The sequence below is a fragment of the Metopolophium dirhodum genome, chromosome 9, assembly GCF_019925205.1.
Source record: "Metopolophium dirhodum isolate CAU chromosome 9, ASM1992520v1, whole genome shotgun sequence".
NCBI classification, from domain to species: domain Eukaryota; kingdom Metazoa; phylum Arthropoda; class Insecta; order Hemiptera; family Aphididae; genus Metopolophium; species Metopolophium dirhodum.
Window position 1 is genome coordinate 14,702,131 of NC_083568.1, and position 22,515 is coordinate 14,724,645.

The 22,515-nt window shown below is 31.6% G+C and overlaps 2 protein-coding genes across 2 annotated transcripts; one reads left to right on the top strand and one right to left on the bottom strand.

The window, feature by feature from the left end:
- The first annotated feature begins 1,062 nt into the window (after positions 1 to 1,062).
- LOC132952539 (sodium channel protein Nach) lies at positions 1,063 to 8,292 on the top strand. Its single transcript, XM_061024861.1, has 10 exons — positions 1,063 to 1,272; positions 2,514 to 2,714; positions 3,642 to 3,798; positions 3,890 to 4,035; positions 4,159 to 4,264; positions 4,701 to 4,977; positions 7,470 to 7,523; positions 7,684 to 7,768; positions 7,849 to 7,946; positions 8,013 to 8,292. Exons 1-10 carry the CDS (start codon positions 1,118 to 1,120, stop codon positions 8,282 to 8,284), a joined length of 1,551 nt encoding a protein of 516 aa, XP_060880844.1. The 5' UTR covers positions 1,063 to 1,117; the 3' UTR covers positions 8,285 to 8,292.
- A 39-nt stretch (positions 8,293 to 8,331) lies between these two features.
- LOC132952538 (uncharacterized) lies at positions 8,332 to 18,398 on the bottom strand. Its single transcript, XM_061024860.1, has 28 exons — positions 18,118 to 18,398; positions 17,890 to 18,020; positions 17,539 to 17,707; positions 17,322 to 17,469; positions 16,948 to 17,054; positions 16,727 to 16,878; positions 16,468 to 16,649; positions 16,130 to 16,297; positions 15,963 to 16,052; positions 15,732 to 15,898; positions 15,480 to 15,654; positions 14,927 to 15,138; positions 14,673 to 14,851; positions 12,671 to 12,804; positions 12,498 to 12,605; positions 11,896 to 12,264; positions 11,591 to 11,842; positions 11,345 to 11,533; positions 10,998 to 11,117; positions 10,833 to 10,934; positions 10,503 to 10,772; positions 10,256 to 10,444; positions 9,816 to 9,971; positions 9,393 to 9,758; positions 9,216 to 9,322; positions 9,008 to 9,147; positions 8,765 to 8,931; positions 8,332 to 8,702 (listed from the first exon to the last, which is right to left on the bottom strand). The coding sequence occupies exons 1-28, from the start codon at positions 18,231 to 18,233 to the stop codon at positions 8,484 to 8,486; spliced, it is 4,884 nt and encodes a 1,627-aa protein (XP_060880843.1). The 5' UTR covers positions 18,234 to 18,398; the 3' UTR covers positions 8,332 to 8,483.
- Positions 18,399 to 22,515: the final 4,117 nt, after the last annotated feature.

A 22,515-nucleotide genomic window follows, 5' to 3' on the forward strand; every position in this document is an offset into this window, starting at 1 on the left:
GTTCATTCAAAATGTACTTTACAATACAAAATATTCTAATAGATTATTAATACAAATTAAACAATTCATATTCACGGGAGTTGTAACTAAGTGACACCAATAATAATATGTCTGTAAAAGCATGAATGGCACGCTTGTGTAGCGTGAACGAGCACATGTACGAAATAAGTTTAATAAAAAACATTAATCGTTCCACTCAGAATCTAAAACTTATGAATTTAAAAATTTTGTTTGAAATCTAAAATTTAAGAAAAACGACAAATTATTTAAAAAAACAAAACAGCATAAAATATATAAAAAAAAATTTAATTTAACTGATTTTACTCTAATTTGGCCTGCAATGTTCGTGGTTAAAAAAAAATATGTATAAAGCCATTAACATCCTAACCCAACGAATAATATACATTAATTTGTAGCTGTCATAGTGTCATTTAATAATTAGTGAAGACGATTATTGTTCTAGTTAATAGTTATAACATCGCTTACCAAAAAAAAGTGAGTAAAATATAGTGAACAGTGTGGAATACTGTAATTACCTATTGGCTAAGTAAAACTTTATAAAAAATATATTAATATTGAATTTAATTACCTAATATGATGGATAACTATAATATATTATAACGTCTATACATCATAATATATCGATCTAAGTTCTGAGATATGATATGAATTGTCTAGTAAGCCGCTCCTTTAATAATAGGATGATTTTTTTTTGTGTCATTTTTATTCAAATAATGGTGGTTGGTTAGATTAAAGGATTAAAGATCTAGATCAAATATTTATTCAAATATAATATATAGTATTTTTCACCGATGAATATTTTCAATGCCATTTGTTAACTATATTTTGAGGTAAACTAGGAGGTATATACTGTAGAGTATATATAGTCATAATAATTGTTGTCCGTGTCAAACATTATACCCAAAATAAATCAATAACAAAGTATAGGTACCCTTGTTCGACACCAATAATTTGAGTATATATTTCGTACACGCCAGATTGACAGAGATAACTTTTTCGCGTTTTCACAGTCAATTATACCCGCTGTATATAAACACATTCGACGGTGCTAGTTCGTTACAATACAAAGTAAACCGTTGGAGAAACAACATTAACAATGTTTGACGGTTTGAGTAACACAGAGAAAGTCAACACGTCGAAAACAAAGCTGTTGAAGACCAGCATGCGTCTCCAGTTCAACGAATTTTTCAACCACAGCACATTACATGGCGTTAGATACATAGCACAAAGCGATCGGCCACTTCACGAACGGTATTTAGATAAATTTGATTAATTTTACACTTGTCTCGCAGGTAACGGACGGCTGAGGAAAAAATATCCGCAATGAAAAATGAGAATAAAATATTCATTATACAGTATGATTCATAAAGTATCGTCATTCCTCGCCACCATTCTTTCTATAATAACAAATTTATACAAATCCTGATTTTTGGAATTTTTATATAATAATATATTATAATCAAAGACAATGTTTTCATCAAATGAAATTGAATGAAATTGAATTTTTTTTAAGCCCAGTGGTGATACAAACTCCAGTTTTACTGTAAGTTATTTAGTGGAGTTTTTTTGAAAATGTTGATAAGGACATTGTAAGTACCTACCTACCTAATTCAAAACTCGGTTGTGTAGTTTATCAGATATTAAAATATTGGTATATAGTATAAATAAGGATAATAGTCCTTAAAATGGGTCTACAAAAATATAAAACAGATGTGATATTGGATGATTTGGATCTGGTATTATTAAACTTGAACCATTTTTATAAATGATTAATGTTGATAGATTGATATTAATCACTTTAACATTTTCAAATAACCATAATATGCCGATTTGCGGTATGCCAATCATTCATTATCATGGATCTTAAATCATCCTTAGTAACTATTAACTAGTAAGTTAAAAACACAGTTAAATAACTCTAAACCTATTGCATCGGAATATAGGTACACTCATGAGTCACACATTTTTCTCTCTACACCTTACACCTTTTTTCTGGTGTTGTAAGGGGTAAAAGTCCCCCCTCCAAAAAAATACTATTGAAAAAATTGCAGCACCCAGCCGAAATTCTTCCTATGCCTATAATGCCATAAATTTGAATGGTACGTTTTATATCCCTATAAATAAATATCACTCATATCCAGTGCTCGACTTGGCAAATAAAAATATTTATAATTAATCAATAAAAAAAAAAAAAAAAATAAGTTAATGTAAAACATAGGTTATTATTGTAGGTAGGTACCTATTATATATATATTATAGTTGTAAATTATTATAAACTTAAAATTACAATAAAAGTAAATAAATTAATAGTTTAGTAATAATTAGTTTAATTGTAATTCAATATATAACATTAACAATATTATAACCACATTGTATAATAAAGACTCTTTACAGCAACGAAAAATTGCTTAGAAATGATAAAATAATTATATTTTAAAAGGAAATATTTGTGTTTAAGACTCATATATTATGTATTTCAATATTTTATATAGGTTCATGTGGTTTAGTTTCTTATCTGTGGGGATCGTTGTCACTTCTATCATTATAATATCGCTCTGGGAGAAGTTTCAAACAAGTCCGACCATCACCGGTTTAGATACGGACTTCCACAGCTGGGACGTACAATTTCCAGCTATAACAGTATGTCCTAAAAGACCAACTTCCGATGAAAAAGTATGGGACTACGTCACGAGGTGAACATATTTTGATGTTATAACGCGAGTATTTCTATAGTAAATACTAAATAGGCAGGTAGGGGGACTTTTTTATTTAGTGCACAGAATTTGTATGTTTCTATTTCTATATATTATTGTATGTGATATATAATATATTATGCATTTATTTTATCTGATTCTAACTACAGTCTACAAGGACACGTCATCGATTTATGTACCTCCGAAAAAAATGGTTAGACACTTATAGACAATAGACGTAATTATTGTTTACTTGAACTGTTCTACACTGCAAAAAGTTGAATCCTATAGAAAATCTGAAAATATAGATAATCATTTCAGCACTTCAGATTGCAAATAAACATTTAAATATGAGCTTTGATAAATAAATTATGCCATAATTATTTAAGATGTAAAATATTAGTGACAGGGGTTAAAGTGGGTGGACGCAAGCTTAGGGAACTCAGACAAGCGTACCCTTTAACAAATTAGGAATTAGGATTAACATTATTCAGGGTTAAAAGTGGGATGAGTATGCTTACACAATAACTCTTTGTACATTACATAATATACCTACATTAGACATTATACGCATAAAATTATATATGAAACGCTTAAAACTATATGGAGTCTTGATTATTGATTGTTTTTATCAAACATCAGCATGTCACATTGTCACAGTGGCGTAGCCAGGGGGGGCCGAGGGAGCTGCAGTCAAAAATTGACTATAAGTATTAACAGTTTGTTATGTTAAACTTATGGAAGAACCTAGGTAAACCACCACAGTGTAAAAGTTGATCAGCCCCCCCCCTCCGAAGAAAAATCCTAGCTACGCCACTGCATTGTCATATACCATATTCTTAGACTGTTGATTCTTAAATGATTAAATTCAATTTCGTTGTTGTATATACTTGTATAATATATCATTTTAAATGTATATTGCTTTAGTGTGTACGACAATAACACGGAAAATGAGCGCGTTGAGATATTTTTAAAATTTGTTAACGAAGTTGCGTCGTTCTCGTACGATAACGTCCAAATGTTTAAACAATTTTCTGAATACGATTGGCTACCAAAGGATAAGTTTAAAGATTTAGCATATCAAGTAATATTTTACTTTATATTATTGCAAATTAGCTACTATATGTATAACTATTAACTAATAAGTAATAACTACTGCGATGCTTGACGTATAGGTAGTATATCATTGCGAGGACTTACTATACGACTGCACGTTCAAAGGCGAATCATACAACTGTTGTTTGGGGTTTGAGCCGGTGTTCACCGAATACGGATTTTGTTACAGTTTCAATGCCAAACACGTGGTATCGGATTGGCCATGGTAATGCAAATAATGCGACCCAACGCGGTTAACGTTTTTTTCACTTTTATGTATTACCTATATATAAGTATAACATAAGTTATCTGCAGCACCGTTGAATTTATTTTATTTATCGGTCGACAGGATGGCCAAAAATTATTCAAAGGCCAACATAGAATACGTCTTTGAAACGGACAACAAGCTGACAATCACGTTTAACATGGACAACGTAACTAAAAACCCGTTAAAGGTAAGAAGCATGTGCAACGGCACGAAGAGCAGGACAAATTAAAGTACCAACCTAGCTACATACAACACGACGTACCTATAGCCTTATAAGCAGGTGTTTCTATATCACCTACAGGCTACAACCTACTATACCAACCTCTCTTCACTTAAGTGTATCTAAATGGTATATAACTCGACGGGTTGAGGAGATACAACTCTTGGTATGGGATGGCTCTGGTCTGGGATGGGTCTGGGTTTTTTTCATTTATACGTAAATAAATAAAAAAAATTCATCTATTGTTAATTTGACAATTGTATTGATGGGTGATCCACCCATTACACCCTCCGATAGTATACCAATGCGTCCTCCCGTTAAAACCTCCTGTCACCTAATATTAAGTATTTAAGTACATAAGTATAAACTCCCTGTAATTGTATTGTCAATAATGATGCGGCAGGTATTCATACACAGCATGGACGACATGTTAATTGTAGACTCGTTACCACAACATTTGTGGACCAGGAGGATAGCAAAAATATTCTTCAACAGCAAACAAACGTACACCACCGAAGGCGCTCGTCAGTTAACGATAAAGCAGAGGAAATGTGTTTTTCCAGATGAGATATCGTTATTGACAGACTCCAACTACACGTTTAGTGCATGCATGGTTCAATGCCGAATGGACATCAGCAGGAAACTATGTGGATGCGTCTCTTGGTTTTATAAATCTATAGGTAAATGTAATTTAACTTTTTTTTAATAGTACCTAGGTACCAATTTTACTGATATACAAAGCGATTGTCGTCCTCGTCAGGAGTCAACAGCTGCAGTCATCTGTAGGGTTGGTTTTCGATGGTTTTCCAAGGGGATGGTTTTTCTATGATGATATAGTCAACTGCGCTTGCTGCAGTTGTGTCGATACACAATCCATCATCTTCCCATATAGTACTCTGTAGGTCTGTAGTAGTCTTGTACCATGACATACAAAAATAGTATTTAACAAATGTCAAAATATATACTCTAATAAGGTCTCCATAAATATTTCAATCAGTCATTATGAGCGAGAGTCATTATGAGACTGAATCGTACATATATATTATAAGAATCTTATAATATCTATGGAATCGTAGCCATCCAGTGTTTATGCGCGGCTACAACGGAGATAATATATTAATTAGTGCATATTATGAAAAAGCATGAAATTGTTTTAAAAGATTTTATTGGAGATATTATTTCTAATTGTACGTTTATAAAAATAGTATCTATATTAGTGCCCTAGATCAGAACTTATAGAAAATAAATAAATATTATAACTAGGACACTATAATAGGTGCAGTCTATAGGTACCTAATTAGTAATTTCTATACCAATTTAAATATATAAGTACGGTACTATTACTGGTACCGTATATATGCTATATGTATATTTCATTACATAATATAGTAATATATTGCAAGACTAATTTTTTTATTTATAATGACTTCGATGAGTGTCAGTACCTAATATTTAATAAATTTCAGTAACACGCCAAACATATGTAATGCATGTATGTACCTATATTTTAATTTCTAAACATATATCTATTCAACTTTACGCACTTGCCACTAAGCCAATATCAAGATATATAGTATCTACATATATTTATATTATATCCGAGCACAGTTGGCTCATAAAAAGGTAATTTAAGCGCAGTTGACTAATCTCTGTTAATAAAACCGAAATATACGTCCTATGAAACTGGTCTAATTTCGGCCTAGACTGCAGTAAAACCGTATACAAATTAATCCTGCACAAATTTTAGAACATTAGTATTATGATGCCAGTTAATATATTATTTTATTTTGGCTTCCTACGTCCCTGCTACGACTTACGACCACAAACCTGATGCCGATTTCAGATCCAGTCTCCTTACAATATTATTTTAATTTTTTCTATTGAATTAAGTTTAAAAAGTACATATTATTATATTATTATACGTTACCAAATTATGAATTGATATAGCAACAAATCGTATTGATTTTTCCATGTAGGTATACCTATAATACAAGCAATATTATACAAATATATTTTTTATCACGCCAGCACCGAAAGTTTGGTTTTCTATAGCGGTTGAAGCGTTGGAAAGCGTCCTTTTTCCGTCCAGCGGGAGGTAAAGTGGGAATGCTAACAGTGTCGGGTGGTAAAGTGGAAATCCCCAAAAGTGCTGCGCGCACATTACACGCGCGTATACCCTGCACAAACAGACACTAAAATCTATACCACGGTTGTCGGTCTTCAAAAAACATAAACTTTTGGTTACATCTTATAATCATGGTATAACCTCCATTCGTGACGCTTAAAATAAATATAACCAAATCGTTTCTTTCATGAAATATTGTATAATAATTATAGTCTAGTCGTTGCATAGATCCCTGCATTACCTTCTCCGTGATCGATGAATGCAGAGGCGTGACAAAAATTAGTATGTGTGGCTCGTGCGGGAAGGCAATTTCAGTCTTGGGCGAAATGCGGCCGTCGCCTACAGCTCGTGCCGCACACGTAGCCCGCAACTGGAATAGCTCACTTCCAGCCCCTGCCAAAAAATATACTATAGTAGGTATGCCTACCGTACAGAAAAGAAAGTTTATTATGAGAAATATATACATACATTAGGTTAAGATATATTAAGACTCACTAAGTGCGATAAATTAATTAATCAATATTTAAATTATAATGAAATAGTAAACACCTATACCTACTTAAATAATCTAACAAGAATTAAATAATAAAACTATGAAATTCGAGGACGACCACAGTAGGCGGCATTGGAGTAGTGGTACATGGTAAATATTCTATTAGGTGGCAGTGCATTGAACCTAATGATTTGTGAATGGCTTTGAAGAAACTATCTGCCAAGTTTTTAAATGTTGAGGACTTTGTCTATGTTTAGGTTTCTTACACACCATGAAGTGTTTGTTATTATTCTTAAGGTTTTTTTATGGAATATATTTTGCAGTTTTTAGATTTGTGTGCACTTATGCCAGTTTTTACATAATATAGCATATTATTCCATATTTACTTATACATTAAGATTTTAATTGGGTATTTTAAATTATTGTCGAATATGTATTGAGGTTTTAAATTTTTCCAGAAACAATGTTCATATTATAAATCCAATGCGCACCAATTTATAGAACAATTATTGTATTATACATTATAGTATACATAATTAGTATTATTGTTTCAGATGGCTATAAGTATTGCGATTTAGACGGACTAAATTGTATTGGTAAAAATCTCAGTATGTATTTTCAGTTTAATATTTAGTAGGTACATTTTTATCTATGATACAATACATTAACAGAGTAATTTCTACTCAAAAATGTAAAATTTTCATCTCTAAATAGTATAGTTAGAATCTTTGTTTAATGAATTTATCTAATTGACTCAACATGTTTTAGAACAAATATTAAATGGACTTGCCTGTCCATGTGAATTGGGGTGTATGAACACAGTTTATGAAGTAGAAAAACTCCAAGATGCCCAGTATGTCGATATATTATTGAAACAATGAAATATTAAAATCAAAATAATTGTAAATACTGGACTTATACAATTATTATTAGGTCTGATCAGATTGATGAACCTCTTGAAATCAGTTTCGTATCATGGCCAATGGTGAGGTATAGAAGAGAAGTATTATTTGGCTGGGTAGATTTGCTAGGTAAGTTACAATAATTATTAAATAAAAATGTATTAGATATTTACTATTATCTTGATTTTCTTACAGTTGCTTTTGGTGGCATAGCGGGTCTATTTTTAGGTTTCAGTTTACTGAGTGGAGTGGAAATTATATATTACTTCACATTAAGAGCATGTTGCATGGTAACAAATAACCCTAAAGTTTTGGAAGAACTAAGTCAAGAATATGATCAGAAAGATGAAACAGTTATAAATCTAGGGTTAAAACCATTATGGTCAGTTGAAAACAAGAACACTCAAGCTGTAATGATTAAGAATCACGGAAAAAAAGAGGCATTTGCTTTACCTTTTTTGCCTTAAATATCAATATATATTTATAAATTACTATAACAAAAGCAAACACAAATTATTGCACAACAAAAACGTTTTAACTAAATCTTAAACAAAGTATAAATTTTCTAATTTCGACTAGATTATTTCAATTGGAAATATTTGTATACACTAAATTAAAATATATAGTAAAATATTAATAAATATGATATTAAAATTAATAACTTAATTAATCTCTTTGAATAAGATTATTTATTTGTTCATATACACAATTTGGACAAGCTGAATTACTAATATCTTGTAGAACTGATTGTACAGCTGCAGCAGTATTGGGTAAATGATCTAAACGAGCAACAACCTGTTGAGAATCTATATTAAATTGTTCATTTGATAAATAACGATGGCCACAAGAGTATGCTAATAATGTGTTCCCCAAAATTTCCGTGTCCTATAAAAATAAGTTTAAATTTATTAATTGACTAATTTAGGAAATAAATTAAACATTTATACTTGAAACTCTAAGTGCATAAATGGTTGCTGTTGATCGGTATTTAGTGTTTGTACTGAACGGTTTAGTAAATCTTCCGTTTCAGTTTCTGATACTGGTTCAATCCATGCAGAACCTGGTGAATTAGTAACAGTGGCCAATAATTGTATAAAGTCTCTTTGATCTTCAGCTATAAAATTAAATCACAAGCTTAAATTTCATATAGTTTTTATGACATTTGTAACAAATAACAATGAGAAACATACATTTGGTTTGTATGTTTTTTGAAACAGATGAACATAGTTCCATACAAAAATTCACAGAAAAACATCTCAAAATTTTTTTAGGTTCCATAATTTTTATATTCAACTCATTAAGGTCACATGCTTTTGATACGTCATTGTTACTGAAAATCAATAAAAATGTAATAAAAAAAAATTATCATTTATAAATTGAACCAACTGCTATAACTACCATAATAACAGAATTCCCAATGAATGATTGAGTTGATCCCATCTATCCATTAATAATTGTTCTAAAGCATCAACTGGGAAAGACTTAGTCAACCAGTATGTAAGATACTAAAAAATAAATATTAATAAATATTAATTATTATTAACACTAAGTTTAAATTAATTTTTTAATACATACTTCATGTAAAAATGAAACCAAATTATCTTTTAGTAGGAATTTGAAATAATAATCAAACATCTGAGAAAGTTTAGTAACTCCAGGCCATTCTTTTATAATGGTTTCCTCAGTGGCCGTTCGCAGTGCAAAAGATTCTGGTAGAGAAGTTAATAGCTCTCCTTCTTCAAGGTTAATAGTGAAGCCTTCAGATGGTGTAAGAGGAGTTGAAGCCCGTTCTTCATGACCACCTTCTACATTAAATCCAAACATTTCTCCATAGTCTCTTGTTTCTACGAATGCTTCAAATTGATGAAACAATGCTGTAGAAGGTTCATCATTTATCAATCGAATTTTGCTAATTGCTTGATGGTTTTTAATTTTAAGACACTAAAAATAAAATGTTCTAAGAAATTACACCACATAATTTTAATTTAACAAATTTACCATTGAGACGACAGGAGAAATATTATAATAAGGATAAAACCACTCTATTGCATAATGTAACAAATAATCTATACCATATAAACTGGATAGTGTATTCAGATTTTCAAGAAGACACTCAAATGAAGGTAAACCGGGAAAATTAATACGACGTTTAACCTAGAAAACCAATTACAAATTAATCATCGCCTTTAAGAGGACATAACAATCATTTGTTGTCTTTGTCTTACAAGTGTGTAACATAACAAATTTACACTCAGAAAATCACGTTTTACTTCTTTAGTTTAAAAGTTAAAGTGAATCAACCTATTATAAAATTTGATTTGGTGAGTGTAAATTTGGTATGTTACACACTTGTAAGATGGAGACAAAAAAATATGTCAGTGTTACATCCTCTTAATATAAAACAAATTATTATACATATTATAATAAGTATGACTAACCTGAATCGAAAGTATATCTTTGATGTTGGAAAATGAAAATCTTAATTGAGGCAATAATATTTCAATTGGAGAATCCAACTTATTTACAGTGCCATGCTGAATTTTAATTACTTTATTAGTTGATTTTATCATGACCATTTTACCATCTAATAATGTCTTGGCCAAGTCTTCTTCTGGAATTTTACCTAACTAAAAAAAATACTTTATAATAAATACTTAAACGTTGAATTAAAAAATAAATGCTTACTTGTCCTTCATGATTACTACCCCAACCCCAAAGTTTATTGGCTGCATCTAAAGCTAATGTAAAATCAGCTCCACACCTAACTTCTTTTATTAGTGAGCCACTAGTTGATGATGAGTCTACTATAACTGAAGGTGGACCAACTAATGTTACAGTTGGAACGAGTCTCTCACGTATACCTGATACACCTAATTGTCCATCTAAATTAAGTCCCCAAGTATATAATTGTCCAGTTGTACTAATAACAGCTGAATGGTGACAGCCACAACACATCTAAATATGGGTTCATGGTATTATTATAGTTGTTTATTAAAAATGTAGAATTAGTTATACTTGAAAAATGTCCCCAGAAATATGAGATGTATCTACAAGTGTTGGACTTAAATGTAATAAGCCATCATCAGCAGTCAAAGCATCAATTTCTGCATCGTCCGCCTGAAAGCCAAATATTTATAAATTAATTAATAATACAATCAAAACAAAAAAGTAAAAACTTACTTGATCACCTTCATTTAACACGAGTTGATTTCTAGCTCGTTTTTGTGATTGTGCATGAAACCGAAGTACTTGTGGACTACTACCCCATGTATATAAACGACCAACATCGCTCAAGGCTAACTAGATGTTGTAAATAATAGATAACAATTAAAAATATTAATTGTCTATGGTAATATTATATCTTTACATCCCACTGAGTTCAACATTTTTAGAAATACAATTGATATTTTATGTCACTTCAGAATAAATTAATAATTTCTTTAGCTTTTGATAAAAAGTTATTTTTTTAACATTTATATTAATGTTATTGTTATTATTTCTACTATTTAGTTTTGAGTTATACTTACATTATGAAAATAAGCTGTATAAATACACTTAATTGGTTCAGGGAGTCCATATACTGGAACTGGACTAGTAATTTTTGTTGTGCTACCATTACCTAACTGACCAAATGAACCAGAACCAAAAGTGAATACTTTTCCATTGCTCGTAAGAATAATACTATGTGAATAACCTCCATAGGCACTAATAATATTCTAAACATATTTAAGTCTTAATTAAAACAATCTATTTTTTATAGTGATTAAAATTACTTCATTTTCTAAGGCCTTCAATAGTTTTGGTTTTTCACAGTCATCAATAGCTCCATGACCTAGTTGACCATAAACACCCCAACCCCATGTCCACAATTGTCCACTTGCAGAAATGGCTAAAGAATGATATTGGCCAGCGGAAACACTTACTATCAATTCGTTTGATAAACTATCCACTAACATTGGATACGGAGCTTGACCACGGCGGCCAGTACCCAATTGACCATAATGATTTGATCCCCAAGAATAGACCTATACAATTTAAAACTTAGTCAAAAGATTTTAGAATTGAAAATTACACTTACTCCATTTGTAGTGAGAGCTATTGAATGATTTCGACCACATGCCACTTGAATAACTTCTACACGTATGTAAACAAACCAAGAGACTGGATTTGGAGTAGCAGTTTTAGTCATATGTGGTCCAACACCCAAACAACCGTATGATGAATGTCCCCATGTATAAAGTTTATGGTTACGTATATGAGCTGCATGAGCCCAACCAGCTCCAAGACTAGACTTGTGTTCTATCTCATTTTCAGAATCAGAGACATTAGAAATAGGTTGGTGAGAATATGACACTGATTCTACAAAATTATCTGAATATTGATTTGAAGATAGTCTGGATATTATCATTAAGTAAGTGGTTAACCATTCTTTAACAGAATAATTAAGCTGAAAAATATTTGGCCACATAAATTGTAAAATACAAATTATTAAAAATTATTGATTTAATTCTCTAAAGTACAATATTGTTTAATATGTTCAATTTCCAATCTATTGAAAGACTATTTGAACATTTGGAAACTGTTTTTTAAAGTTTTTAAATTATTATCTAATATTTTTAAAGTATTTAAACAGTTGTAAATAATAAATTAATACTAATTGTATGTATTTTATTTACTTACGTTATTATCTTGTTCAGATATAGACTCGCTTTCATTTTTAAATTGAAATACCTTACGTAATATTGGTCGTAAGGCTGGGTTGGTTGGGTCGTAAAGTGTTTTAAGTTTCTAAAGTATAAACCACAATATTAACAAATAATTATTCATGCACCATTGCAGTTATAAGAACTTACCAAAAGAACATCATGAGGCACATTATGCAAATTTGTCTGTATAAACTTAGAATGTAGTGTTGTAAATTTATTACAGGCGACCAACACTTCTGTAAAAATTGATTCTGACACCAAATCCCAAAATCCTTCAGTTACTAAAATAATGACATTTATTTTAATAATACATAAAAACCATTCTGGTTCAATTTGTGAATGTTTGTTATTAATATTTATGTATTAAAAACACCTGTTGTACATACGATACACTTAATTTTATTATTAAGTGGACGCTACACATGCATTTTTTGTCTCTATCTTACACACGTACGACATACAAATTTTCATTCGCTAGTTTCAATACTTTAACCTAGCGTTTCTCAAACTGTGGGTCGCGACCCACTGGTGGGTCATCAGTCAATTTTTGGTGGGTTGTGAAATATTTTTTGAATTATATAGATTTCAAGAAATGTATGTTAAATTAATATTAAGTATACTTATATTATTATAGTAATATAGTACCAAAAATTACATGGGTAATAAATAATAATTTATCGTATATTTATTTATTAAGACGGTGTAATGATATGCTCACACATCATTATAATAATTAAACTAAAATCTTACAGAATAATAAATAACGGCCAGACTGTCATTCGTAGAAATCGGTCATCCCCAATAAAACTATTGTCACCGACAAAAAGGTCTTTGCCGCCGAAGAGAAATCTAGTTCGGGGAAATACAAAAACCTTTGATAAAACCACCTACCACTCTCTGGTCGGCATATCCGTGTCGTCCCTTAAACCAGTGCATGAGCACCAACCACCAAAGTAACAACCTCTCAAGTCTCAAAAAACCGATTTCAACGAGCGACAACTGGACTCCTTATGCGAGCAATAATCAGTGCGTTCTTTAATTCAATTTTTGTATTTTTGTATTACTTTGTTTCATCTAAAACCTAAAACTCCTACAGTATTATCTACAAACAACTGCGGATCAGGTAAGACATATAATATAATATTTTATATTGATTGCAGTTAGTACATTATATGTGCTTTTTACATAAAATTACATTGTACGGTGTATTTGATCTAATTCTCGAATAAACGATCTCGAGAGCCCTCCGAACACCTGGAGGAAGGTAATAGCTTAATTTTACTATTTTAACATCTGATTTTAATATAACTATCGACAGGAGTCGTATTTATATTTTATCTTATTTCTAAGTTATTACAACGGGTATTAATACACCTCATTATTAAAAGTACATTATTTTGTAAAAATATATTGATTATAAACCTATAAGATAAAAAATACCCAATAAAAGTAATAAACAAATTTTGTTTTATATAACTACTTTTTGAAAAGTTAAACCACGTGGGTCGTGAACGATTTTTCGGGGAAATTTGAGTAGCGGTACAAAAAAGATTGAGAACCACTGTTGTAACCTGTACCTAACTTAACCTAGGATTTAAATACTTAGTTTAAAATGTTTATGTAATAACAATAGCTGTACTTAAGTGTCGGTGATTTTTCAATTTTGAATTTTCAAGCAAGATATGAGCATTTTTTTATTTATAATATATCACATACATATATATATATATATACATCATATATCATATATCAAATTAAAATATTAAAAAATCAGATAATGTTCCTAACTAAAAAAATTATAATAGGTCAATTCACTTGAATATCAAAACTAATATTATTTACAATCATCTTTAATTATCAGAGAATGTTTTAGATATACTTAAACATAAATTATGTGTTTATAATGAAACTGATTTCGTTTGACAAATTATTTTCAGGGATTGTTTTTCTATAGAAATATAAGCAGAAAACTAGTTGGAAATATTTTTAATCAAATATATTGTTTTAAATTACAATAAATTATTATTAAAAAATTAATAGGCCTATTTTTTATTGTTAGTATATTAATTATACCAGTCATCCCAGGTCATAAGTAATACATTTTGAACATTATAATAATTTCTTTAATACTTAATGAATAATTACTTACAGTGCAAGAATTGACTATCAGTAGATTGTTGATTCATTAAACTGACTAATACTGTAATAACTTCATTGTGCAATCCTCTTTCAACTGCTAAAAATCTCAATACATTGCATAAACGACTTTGACCAACAATATTGACGCATAAAACTTCATCATAATGATTGTTTTCTGATAATAAGCGCCTAGGTTATAAAAGTTATGTATCACAAATCTAAGATAATAAGATTTAAGTTAATTCCATCTGTAAATTTATTTACAAAAATTTAGCTTCTAGTCTTGTTTTTTCTCGACTGGTAGCACGTAATAATTGCTCTGTATAGCTCATTACAGCTAAATTTGAAATATGTAACCTTTCCAAAGCAGTAAGGTCTCTTGGATGTGCTTGTTCTAAAAGTGTACTAACAAAAAGAACAACTTTGTCTGTATTTCCAGAAGAAGCCAATCTAAGAACACGTTTTAATGGATTTGTCTGTAATATAAATAAATAGATTATACAAACATTTTTCAAAATAAGTAAAAGTTTGAAACATGATTAATAATTATATAAACAAGTATGTATAATATAATAACTATACTCTAATCAGAATAATAGTACACCATGCAGCGAATGAAAACTATTTGAGTTGCGTTCTCACCATGAATAATAATTGATCCCGTGTCCTGCTGACAATCGCTACCGATCATCATCAATGGGTAACCAATCATAGAGTGGCTTACCAACACCAAGGGGCATAACATCATTTAGGACCTCATTCAATGTGTACGAAAGCAGTGTAAAAATAGCAGTGCTATAAATTGATAGTTTTTTACCTTTGACAGTCGATAAAGTAGAGTAGCTTCTTCAAATTTTCTAGCACTAAGCTGTTGATCAGCAGCTCTTTCCAATATAGGTCGTATATCAACATCAAATGCTTCCGACAAATTATTTGCATGTTCTAATGCACCAGCCATAACGTTTTTAAATATTATCTCTTCTGGTTTAATGCTAAAATAACATTCATTATAAATTCACAAGTTATTAAGAATTATATGACATTAAAAAAGGTAATTTCTTATTTTCACCTTAAATTCAAATAATATAATGTACAATTAGTAACTATTGCACATAATTCAGATACAGTATTATCTTTTCGGGTATGTTGTCTATCACACCTTTTATTTTTAATGGTTTTGGAACGATTTTTATTTTTGGGAGAAACACTTTGAGAAACATCTAAACTTTCTTTTGTCTAAAAACATAAATAAACATTAATTCTAAATACAAAATAATTTATTAATTTAAGTTGTTATTACTTTACGCCCCAATACTCTAAACATATCCAAAATTAATTCTCCTTTGTCAAAATTAAAAGTACCTAACAGGCTTTTTTCTTTGTCGTCTTCCTGAAAATGAATTTCAATGATACAATGATTTCAATTTTAACAAAATCCTTACTGCAAAATGTTTAAATATAAATTACCATATCACTTTTAAGTAGGCAAAGATTTGATGAGTAAACACTCAATTTGGTACCACCATTTTCCGAAGTAAATATAAATTGATCTGTATATAAAAACTTCTCGATATCTCCTCCTTTAAACAACTTGTAGACCAAAGGTTGATTAGTGTTAAATCCAGAAGCGTGTACCTAAGAATATAAAAGTTTATGATGTAAAAATTGTAGCATCAATAAAAAAATAACTTTTTAAATTGAATTGTTAAAAAAGAAATTATTTTACTTTATTGAATATACTTAAATTAATCATATAATTGTTTCTGATGTAAATAATTATATTTAATTCAACACTATTAGCTTACCAAAATATGATTAGAACAAAAGCTGACAATAGTTTGTTTACCACGATGACTTTGTACATTAGACTTCATGTCAACCACACTAGCAATAGGCTCAGGTGATGGGCCAGTACTAGGACAAGAACACCCAGAAGTGATTGCATCAGATGAAAAACTTCGTTTTGGATGTTTTACTTCATTCGGCACTAATAAAAAAACAATATACATTATAACTAAACTTAATGATAAAAATGTTGACCAAATACAAATATACAATAAATACCACTTTGAACACAATTGATCACAGATCTTTGTTTTTTTGGTGCAGATAATTTTTCTATAAATAGTTGTCGTAATCCCAATAATCGAGCACGTGTAGAAGGAAAATTTGATATAACAGGAACAATTGTATCAATATTCAATGCATTAGTTGGCCTTAATTATATGATAAATGTATTACAATGAGTAAATTAAATCCAAGAATAATTAACTAATAAGTTATACTTAGTTGTTTTATCATGTGCACTATGTGGTTTAGGATTTAGCCAACAGTATCCAATGTCTAAACTTTCAAGCAATAGTTTCCAACGATCTCCATTACTACTGATTATCTAAAATCATTACATTAATAAAAATATTTTTTTTTCTTATATAGGTTTTTATGGCATTAACTGTGTGGTTATTAGCCGGTGTTACATTTTTTTATTTTGGAAATAGGTTGAATTTACACTACATTTTTACATTTTGTTACATTACATTAAATTACTAATATATTTATATACATTGTCTTCTTAAGTAATATCATTAAATTAGATAACGGAGTTAAAATAAAAATATTATGTGAATAAAATATAATAACTAATAAGTAATATACTTACAATCAACCAAACTGTATTGGAACATGATTCATTTAATATTTCTAGAGATTTTATAGAACATTTTACACAAGTAGATCCAAGACAAGCTCCAGTACGGAGATTAACAAAAACAATTTCTCCTATATTTCCGCCAACAATACCAATATCACTAAATATTAAAATTGTACAATAACATTATTAATATACAAGTAAGTAAATTTTACACAAATAACTTTACCTTGAATACGTAGGAACTACAGGTGTCCACCAAGTAATTGCAGTTGGATTTAAGGAACTAGTAGGTTCCCCAGGAGCTGGTCTAATAATTTTTACCTTATTTCTTCGATCTCCATCTCTTGGTTCAAAAATTTCACGAACAAATACCAAATATAAAGTGCAATCAAACCCTAAAATATTATTAATACATAAGTAAGAAATATTACACATATTTATCATTTATCCAGCAGTAATTTCAGCAATTTTACCACTAAGCGTTCAAATGTAAATGTGACAAGATTTAAACTTTGTTGAGGTCTACTAGCTTAAAAATGTACATACCAAGAACTGTATGAATGTAATATGTACTAACCGCATACAAGGAGTTTTTCACTAGTAGATTTGAATGCCAAGGAAACAATTTTCTTCCCATCATCTTTGGGCCAAGGCAACCATTTGAGTGATGGAGGAACAAGATCACAATAAATTATAAGATCATTGCTACTGTAAACGTGAAAACAAAATGTATCGCTAGAATTCTTTGACTCGTGAATCACATTTATATCAGTCTATAATATAATAAAAATACTGAGACGTTTACCTGAGTACCAGGGCAAATATATTACTGTTATTCGTTTGAAAACTGACAGCATTCACGATATTGTCGACCCTCAACAGCTGCTTTAAACTCAGTACGTCTCCATACAAGCAAGTCATTTCAACAGATTCAAGTATTGTTTACTCTTTCATCATTGATTCCACAAGCAACTGCCGAACTTATGGCTGAAAAGGTTTGGATTTAGATTTTAAAATATTATTCAGGTACTCCTAAGTCCTAACTCCCAAGTTAGTATTTGACATTTGTTGTCAAGACTTCAAAAACAAAATACAATAATGTTATCACTTATCAGTTACACGGCTTGAGATCATACGAGATATAATATTGTATAATCACGGACTAAGATATAATATATATATGCTTATATTAGATAGTATACCAAGGTGGATATATATATATATATATATATATATATATATATATCCACCTTGTAGTATACTATTATAAATCAGACCATGGACATTTATTTTATAAATATTATTATGGTCATGATCAGACCATAAAGTAATATTACCCATGAATGGCCTATGGACCCTCCTGAAAGAAGACTTAAAGAAAAACCGTAATCAGGCCAATATAATTTTCCAAAAAAAAAAATCGCTATAAAGAAAAAAATAACACAAGTCACACAGAATACCTAGATGAAATTTCATCTATTATGTGGTTATAATTACAGAATATCATATTACAGAATTCGAAACCGCCAGAATATAAAAATCCCAGAAAATAAAATGATGGCGAGTCATGGTGCTGAATGCTGATGACGTTGGTAACTAGTGTATGGCCACTGGTCACCTCTACACCGTTCTCGTGGCCGGTCCTGAGGGGCGGACGAGAATCGCGGGCGCGTTTGCTCGAGACGCGAAGACGACCACGGTTGGCGACGAGCGGCTTGTGCGCGATGTTGTGCGCTGCTTGACGGTGCTGCAGGTGCTGAAGACGACTGTTGTGCCGGCGACGGCGGTGACCAAGACTATAATATCGATGCTGTGGAATCAGCGGCATTGCGATTCGGCCGGCGGGATCGGACTACTGGTCGAAAAGGGGAGAGAATCTGCGGACAGCATCGCAACACGCCGCTGTCCTGATACTCTCCGTGGTCTTCGCCCTGGCGTCTCCGTCGGCACCGTATCTGCCTCAGCCGATGGACACGTCACGAAGTCGCGCACCGCCGAACCCCGCGAAACGTTTCGTTTTCTCGAGCCCGGCGCTGCTGACGTCCGTGGTGTACTGGTGTTCCTAGCTACCTCAGTGATGGATTCAGGGGGATGGAAAAGGGGGCATTTTCTTCCCCCCTCCCCCCCAATCGCTGTAGTTTTCCTTTGTTTAACACCGTGTTTAGCTAATTTCAGAACTTTTTGTACTTTTGCCCCCCCCCCCAATTCCCCTCCCAAAATTAAGCCCTGGATCCGCCACTGAGCTACCCTGTAATTGTAGTCATCACTCATCTATACCACTCGCCGTGAGCTCTGCTGTCCCCGTCGCTGTCGTCACAAGTCGTCTTCGTGCAGCACTGCATTCGTCACTGGTATACCGTCGGGGCGGCGTCGCTCCCGGACAGGGGGGCATAAGTATAAAAAGTTCCAAAATTGGCTAAACATAGTGTAAAACAAAGGAAAACTACGGCACTGTTTTTACTAAATAAACGGATAACTACAGTCTTTATTCGAGGCCAACAACATTGTACATCGGTTATTCGGTTATCTATGCTCATGGCGTTAATGCGTTATTACGACAACTATTCAAACTCTTGTAGCTCGACACCAAAAGTAATTAAGTTCATCGTCAACAACTCATTCCACCCAACCTTATCTTGTATTGTCACTTGTAAATTCTAATTAGGTGGTTAACCTTATATGCAGGGGCGGACTAACCATTTTTCCGCCCCTAGGCACTACAACACTAGCGCCCCGTACATTGGCGTGCCCCATGTTTAATCTTTAATATTGTAATTGATGTTTTCTTATAGGTAGCCAGGTAGGCAGGGGCGCCCGCAGAGAGGGGCCAGTGGGTGCTATTGCACCCACTGGGATTTTTTTAATGAACAAAAAAATTAATGTAGGTATATTGTATAATAATGTAAATATGTTGACTACCTATGTATGTATAATACATTAACATACATTTAATTTTGCACCCACTGAGCTGATTTTCTGCGGGCGCCCTTCCAGGTAGGTACTGATTAAAGTGGTGAGCACTCTAGTAGTCTCTATAACCGTAATCGATTAGCAGATTTCTGAGCAGTATGCATTATGCAGGAGACGGGCGACAGTGCCTCGTCGCAATGTTTATTATTATTAATTACTTTATCAAGACATCTGATCTAAGAATAGACTAGTTAGGTGGCCGCGCACATTTATTGTGGTGCCGGGTGCGGGGTGAGGCGAGTGATTCCAGTTAATATCAAATAATTTACTTGCTAAGCACTGTGCGAGCTGTCCCCCACCTAGCTAGTAGAGCGGCTATATACAATGTACCCGGCGGCCCGAGGCAGTATATTTGACTGCCTTGGCTGGCGTTTTGCACATATTCACGATATTGTATGTGTTTACGCCGCACACCCGTATACCACCTCCCATGCATTAACATAGGCAACTGCCTCGTCGAGTGTCGATGTCGAACCGGCTAAATGAAATAAAAAATTGCGCCCTAGGCACGTGCCTTGGTGGCCTATGGGTAAATCCGTCCCTGCTTATATGTGTACCAAAGATTGAAGGTGATTTTACATAGACAATTGAGGGTTGTTTTCGATTTGAATTGTCCAAGCGATCGAGTGACTCCGCCGGTTCTATTGTATCCATTATAAGTATCCATTATTGTATGTATTATATTCATATATATATTATTATAGTAATATTACTTAATTCGATCGGTTGCACCATAGAATATTCTATGGTTGAACTAATTCTGTCAAAAAGATACAGGTTCAAGGTATAAATATTAAATAGTTAATAGTTTAGTTGGACTAAATATTTTGAAAATATTCAAATGTACAGAAAATATTATAGATACCTGAGTAAATGACCCCCACGCATGTATGTGGTGGCGGTATAATGAGTCCGGACACAATATTTACAAAATCACCTTTGCACCATCAAGACAAAATAATTTTACCGCCACCGATGCAATGTGTCGTGCGTGGACCACAATAGCGAAAAGTATACCTAATTAATTTTGGGCGAGTTCTTTATCATACTTAATACTTATTATAAGTGCTATTACTTAATGATTTTGTTTTCGTTCATAGTTCGTTGTATAACGTGGAATTACATTCCTGCTATTACATAATATGAGAATGTGTATTTATGAAGTAATAACTAATAGGTATATATGAGACATTATTTTAATTACTAATTATTTGTAGATAATAATTTAGCCGATTAGGTAGGTACAGTAAAGTTAATCTTAATACTTAATTTACTACTTAATTTACAACTGTAAACAACCCGTACTACAATCTCTGTAGTCATAACAAGTGCGATAATATAATAGATTATTATGTCGATAGTCGTTTATAATAAACGTAACTATAATAATAATTGTAACTGTAATGTATGAGTATGCTATTTATATATTTATATTTTTTTTACATACGTCTTGTATCATTTCTTTAGAATATCTTAATCCTTTTAAAATTGTCATCTCCTATTAAATAAGTCGTGAATATTACATACACACACACATATCACTATTAATAACACTTCAGTCTTAGTTGTTTGCCCAGATATCGCCGATGTCGGAATCGATGATTCACCAAATATATCTATTAACGGATCACAGATAGTGTATAAATGTAGTTGTAATAATTGTAATTTGTATTGATTAAAAAACATGTAGTATGAGTGTATGACATAATACATTAACAGTCTGTGGAAGTACTTGTTTACTCGGTATCAATACAGACAGTGGCGTAGACAAGGGGGGACACAGGGGTCAGACCCCCCCCCCATTGGCTTTTTATTACCTTAGTAAAAAGTTTTGAGAGGGTGGGGGATTTTCCAATTTTTCCTTCCCATTTAACTATATTGTTTTCTTTTTTTGATCACCCCCTTTCAGAAATTATATCTACACCACTGAATACAGAAGACTGTAATACTCTTCCATACGCAATTGGATGGTTATGAGAGCACCTGTTAATAATTCTTATGATCTCATTATTAAATTATTTCATGAACTAAAATGGCACAATAATATCTGTTTGCCTATTGTCCAACATTGAGGGTATTACATTCAGACACTAACGTTGAATGTAAAATGTATTCAATATAATTTGATTTAATTATAATTTGTTTTACATTCATCAAACATTGTAATACTTACAACATTTTAAGCTATCACTGGATATTTAAAAATCAAGCTATTTATCAAGTACAATTTAAA

Bases quoted from the DNA above. Each gene is read 5' to 3' on its own strand.
- LOC132952539 (XM_061024861.1), top strand. From the start codon at position 1,118: ATGTTTGACGGTTTGAGTAACACAGAGAAAGTCAACACGTCGAAAACA. The intron at 4,978-7,469 runs GTAAATGTAATT...TTATTGTTTCAG, and splicing joins TTGGTTTTATAAATCTATAG to ATGGCTATAAGTATTGCGAT. The intron at 7,524-7,683 runs GTATGTATTTTC...AACATGTTTTAG, and splicing joins TTGTATTGGTAAAAATCTCA to AACAAATATTAAATGGACTT.
- LOC132952538 (XM_061024860.1), bottom strand. From the start codon at position 18,233: ATGACTTGCTTGTATGGAGACGTACTGAGTTTAAAGCAGCTGTTGAGG. The intron at 18,021-18,117 runs GTAAACGTCTCA...TCACGTTTACAG, and splicing joins ATATTTGCCCTGGTACTCAG to TAGCAATGATCTTATAATTT. The intron at 12,805-14,672 runs GTAAGTAATTAT...TCATTATTTTAG, and splicing joins TGATAGTCAATTCTTGCACT to TAACTGAAGGATTTTGGGAT.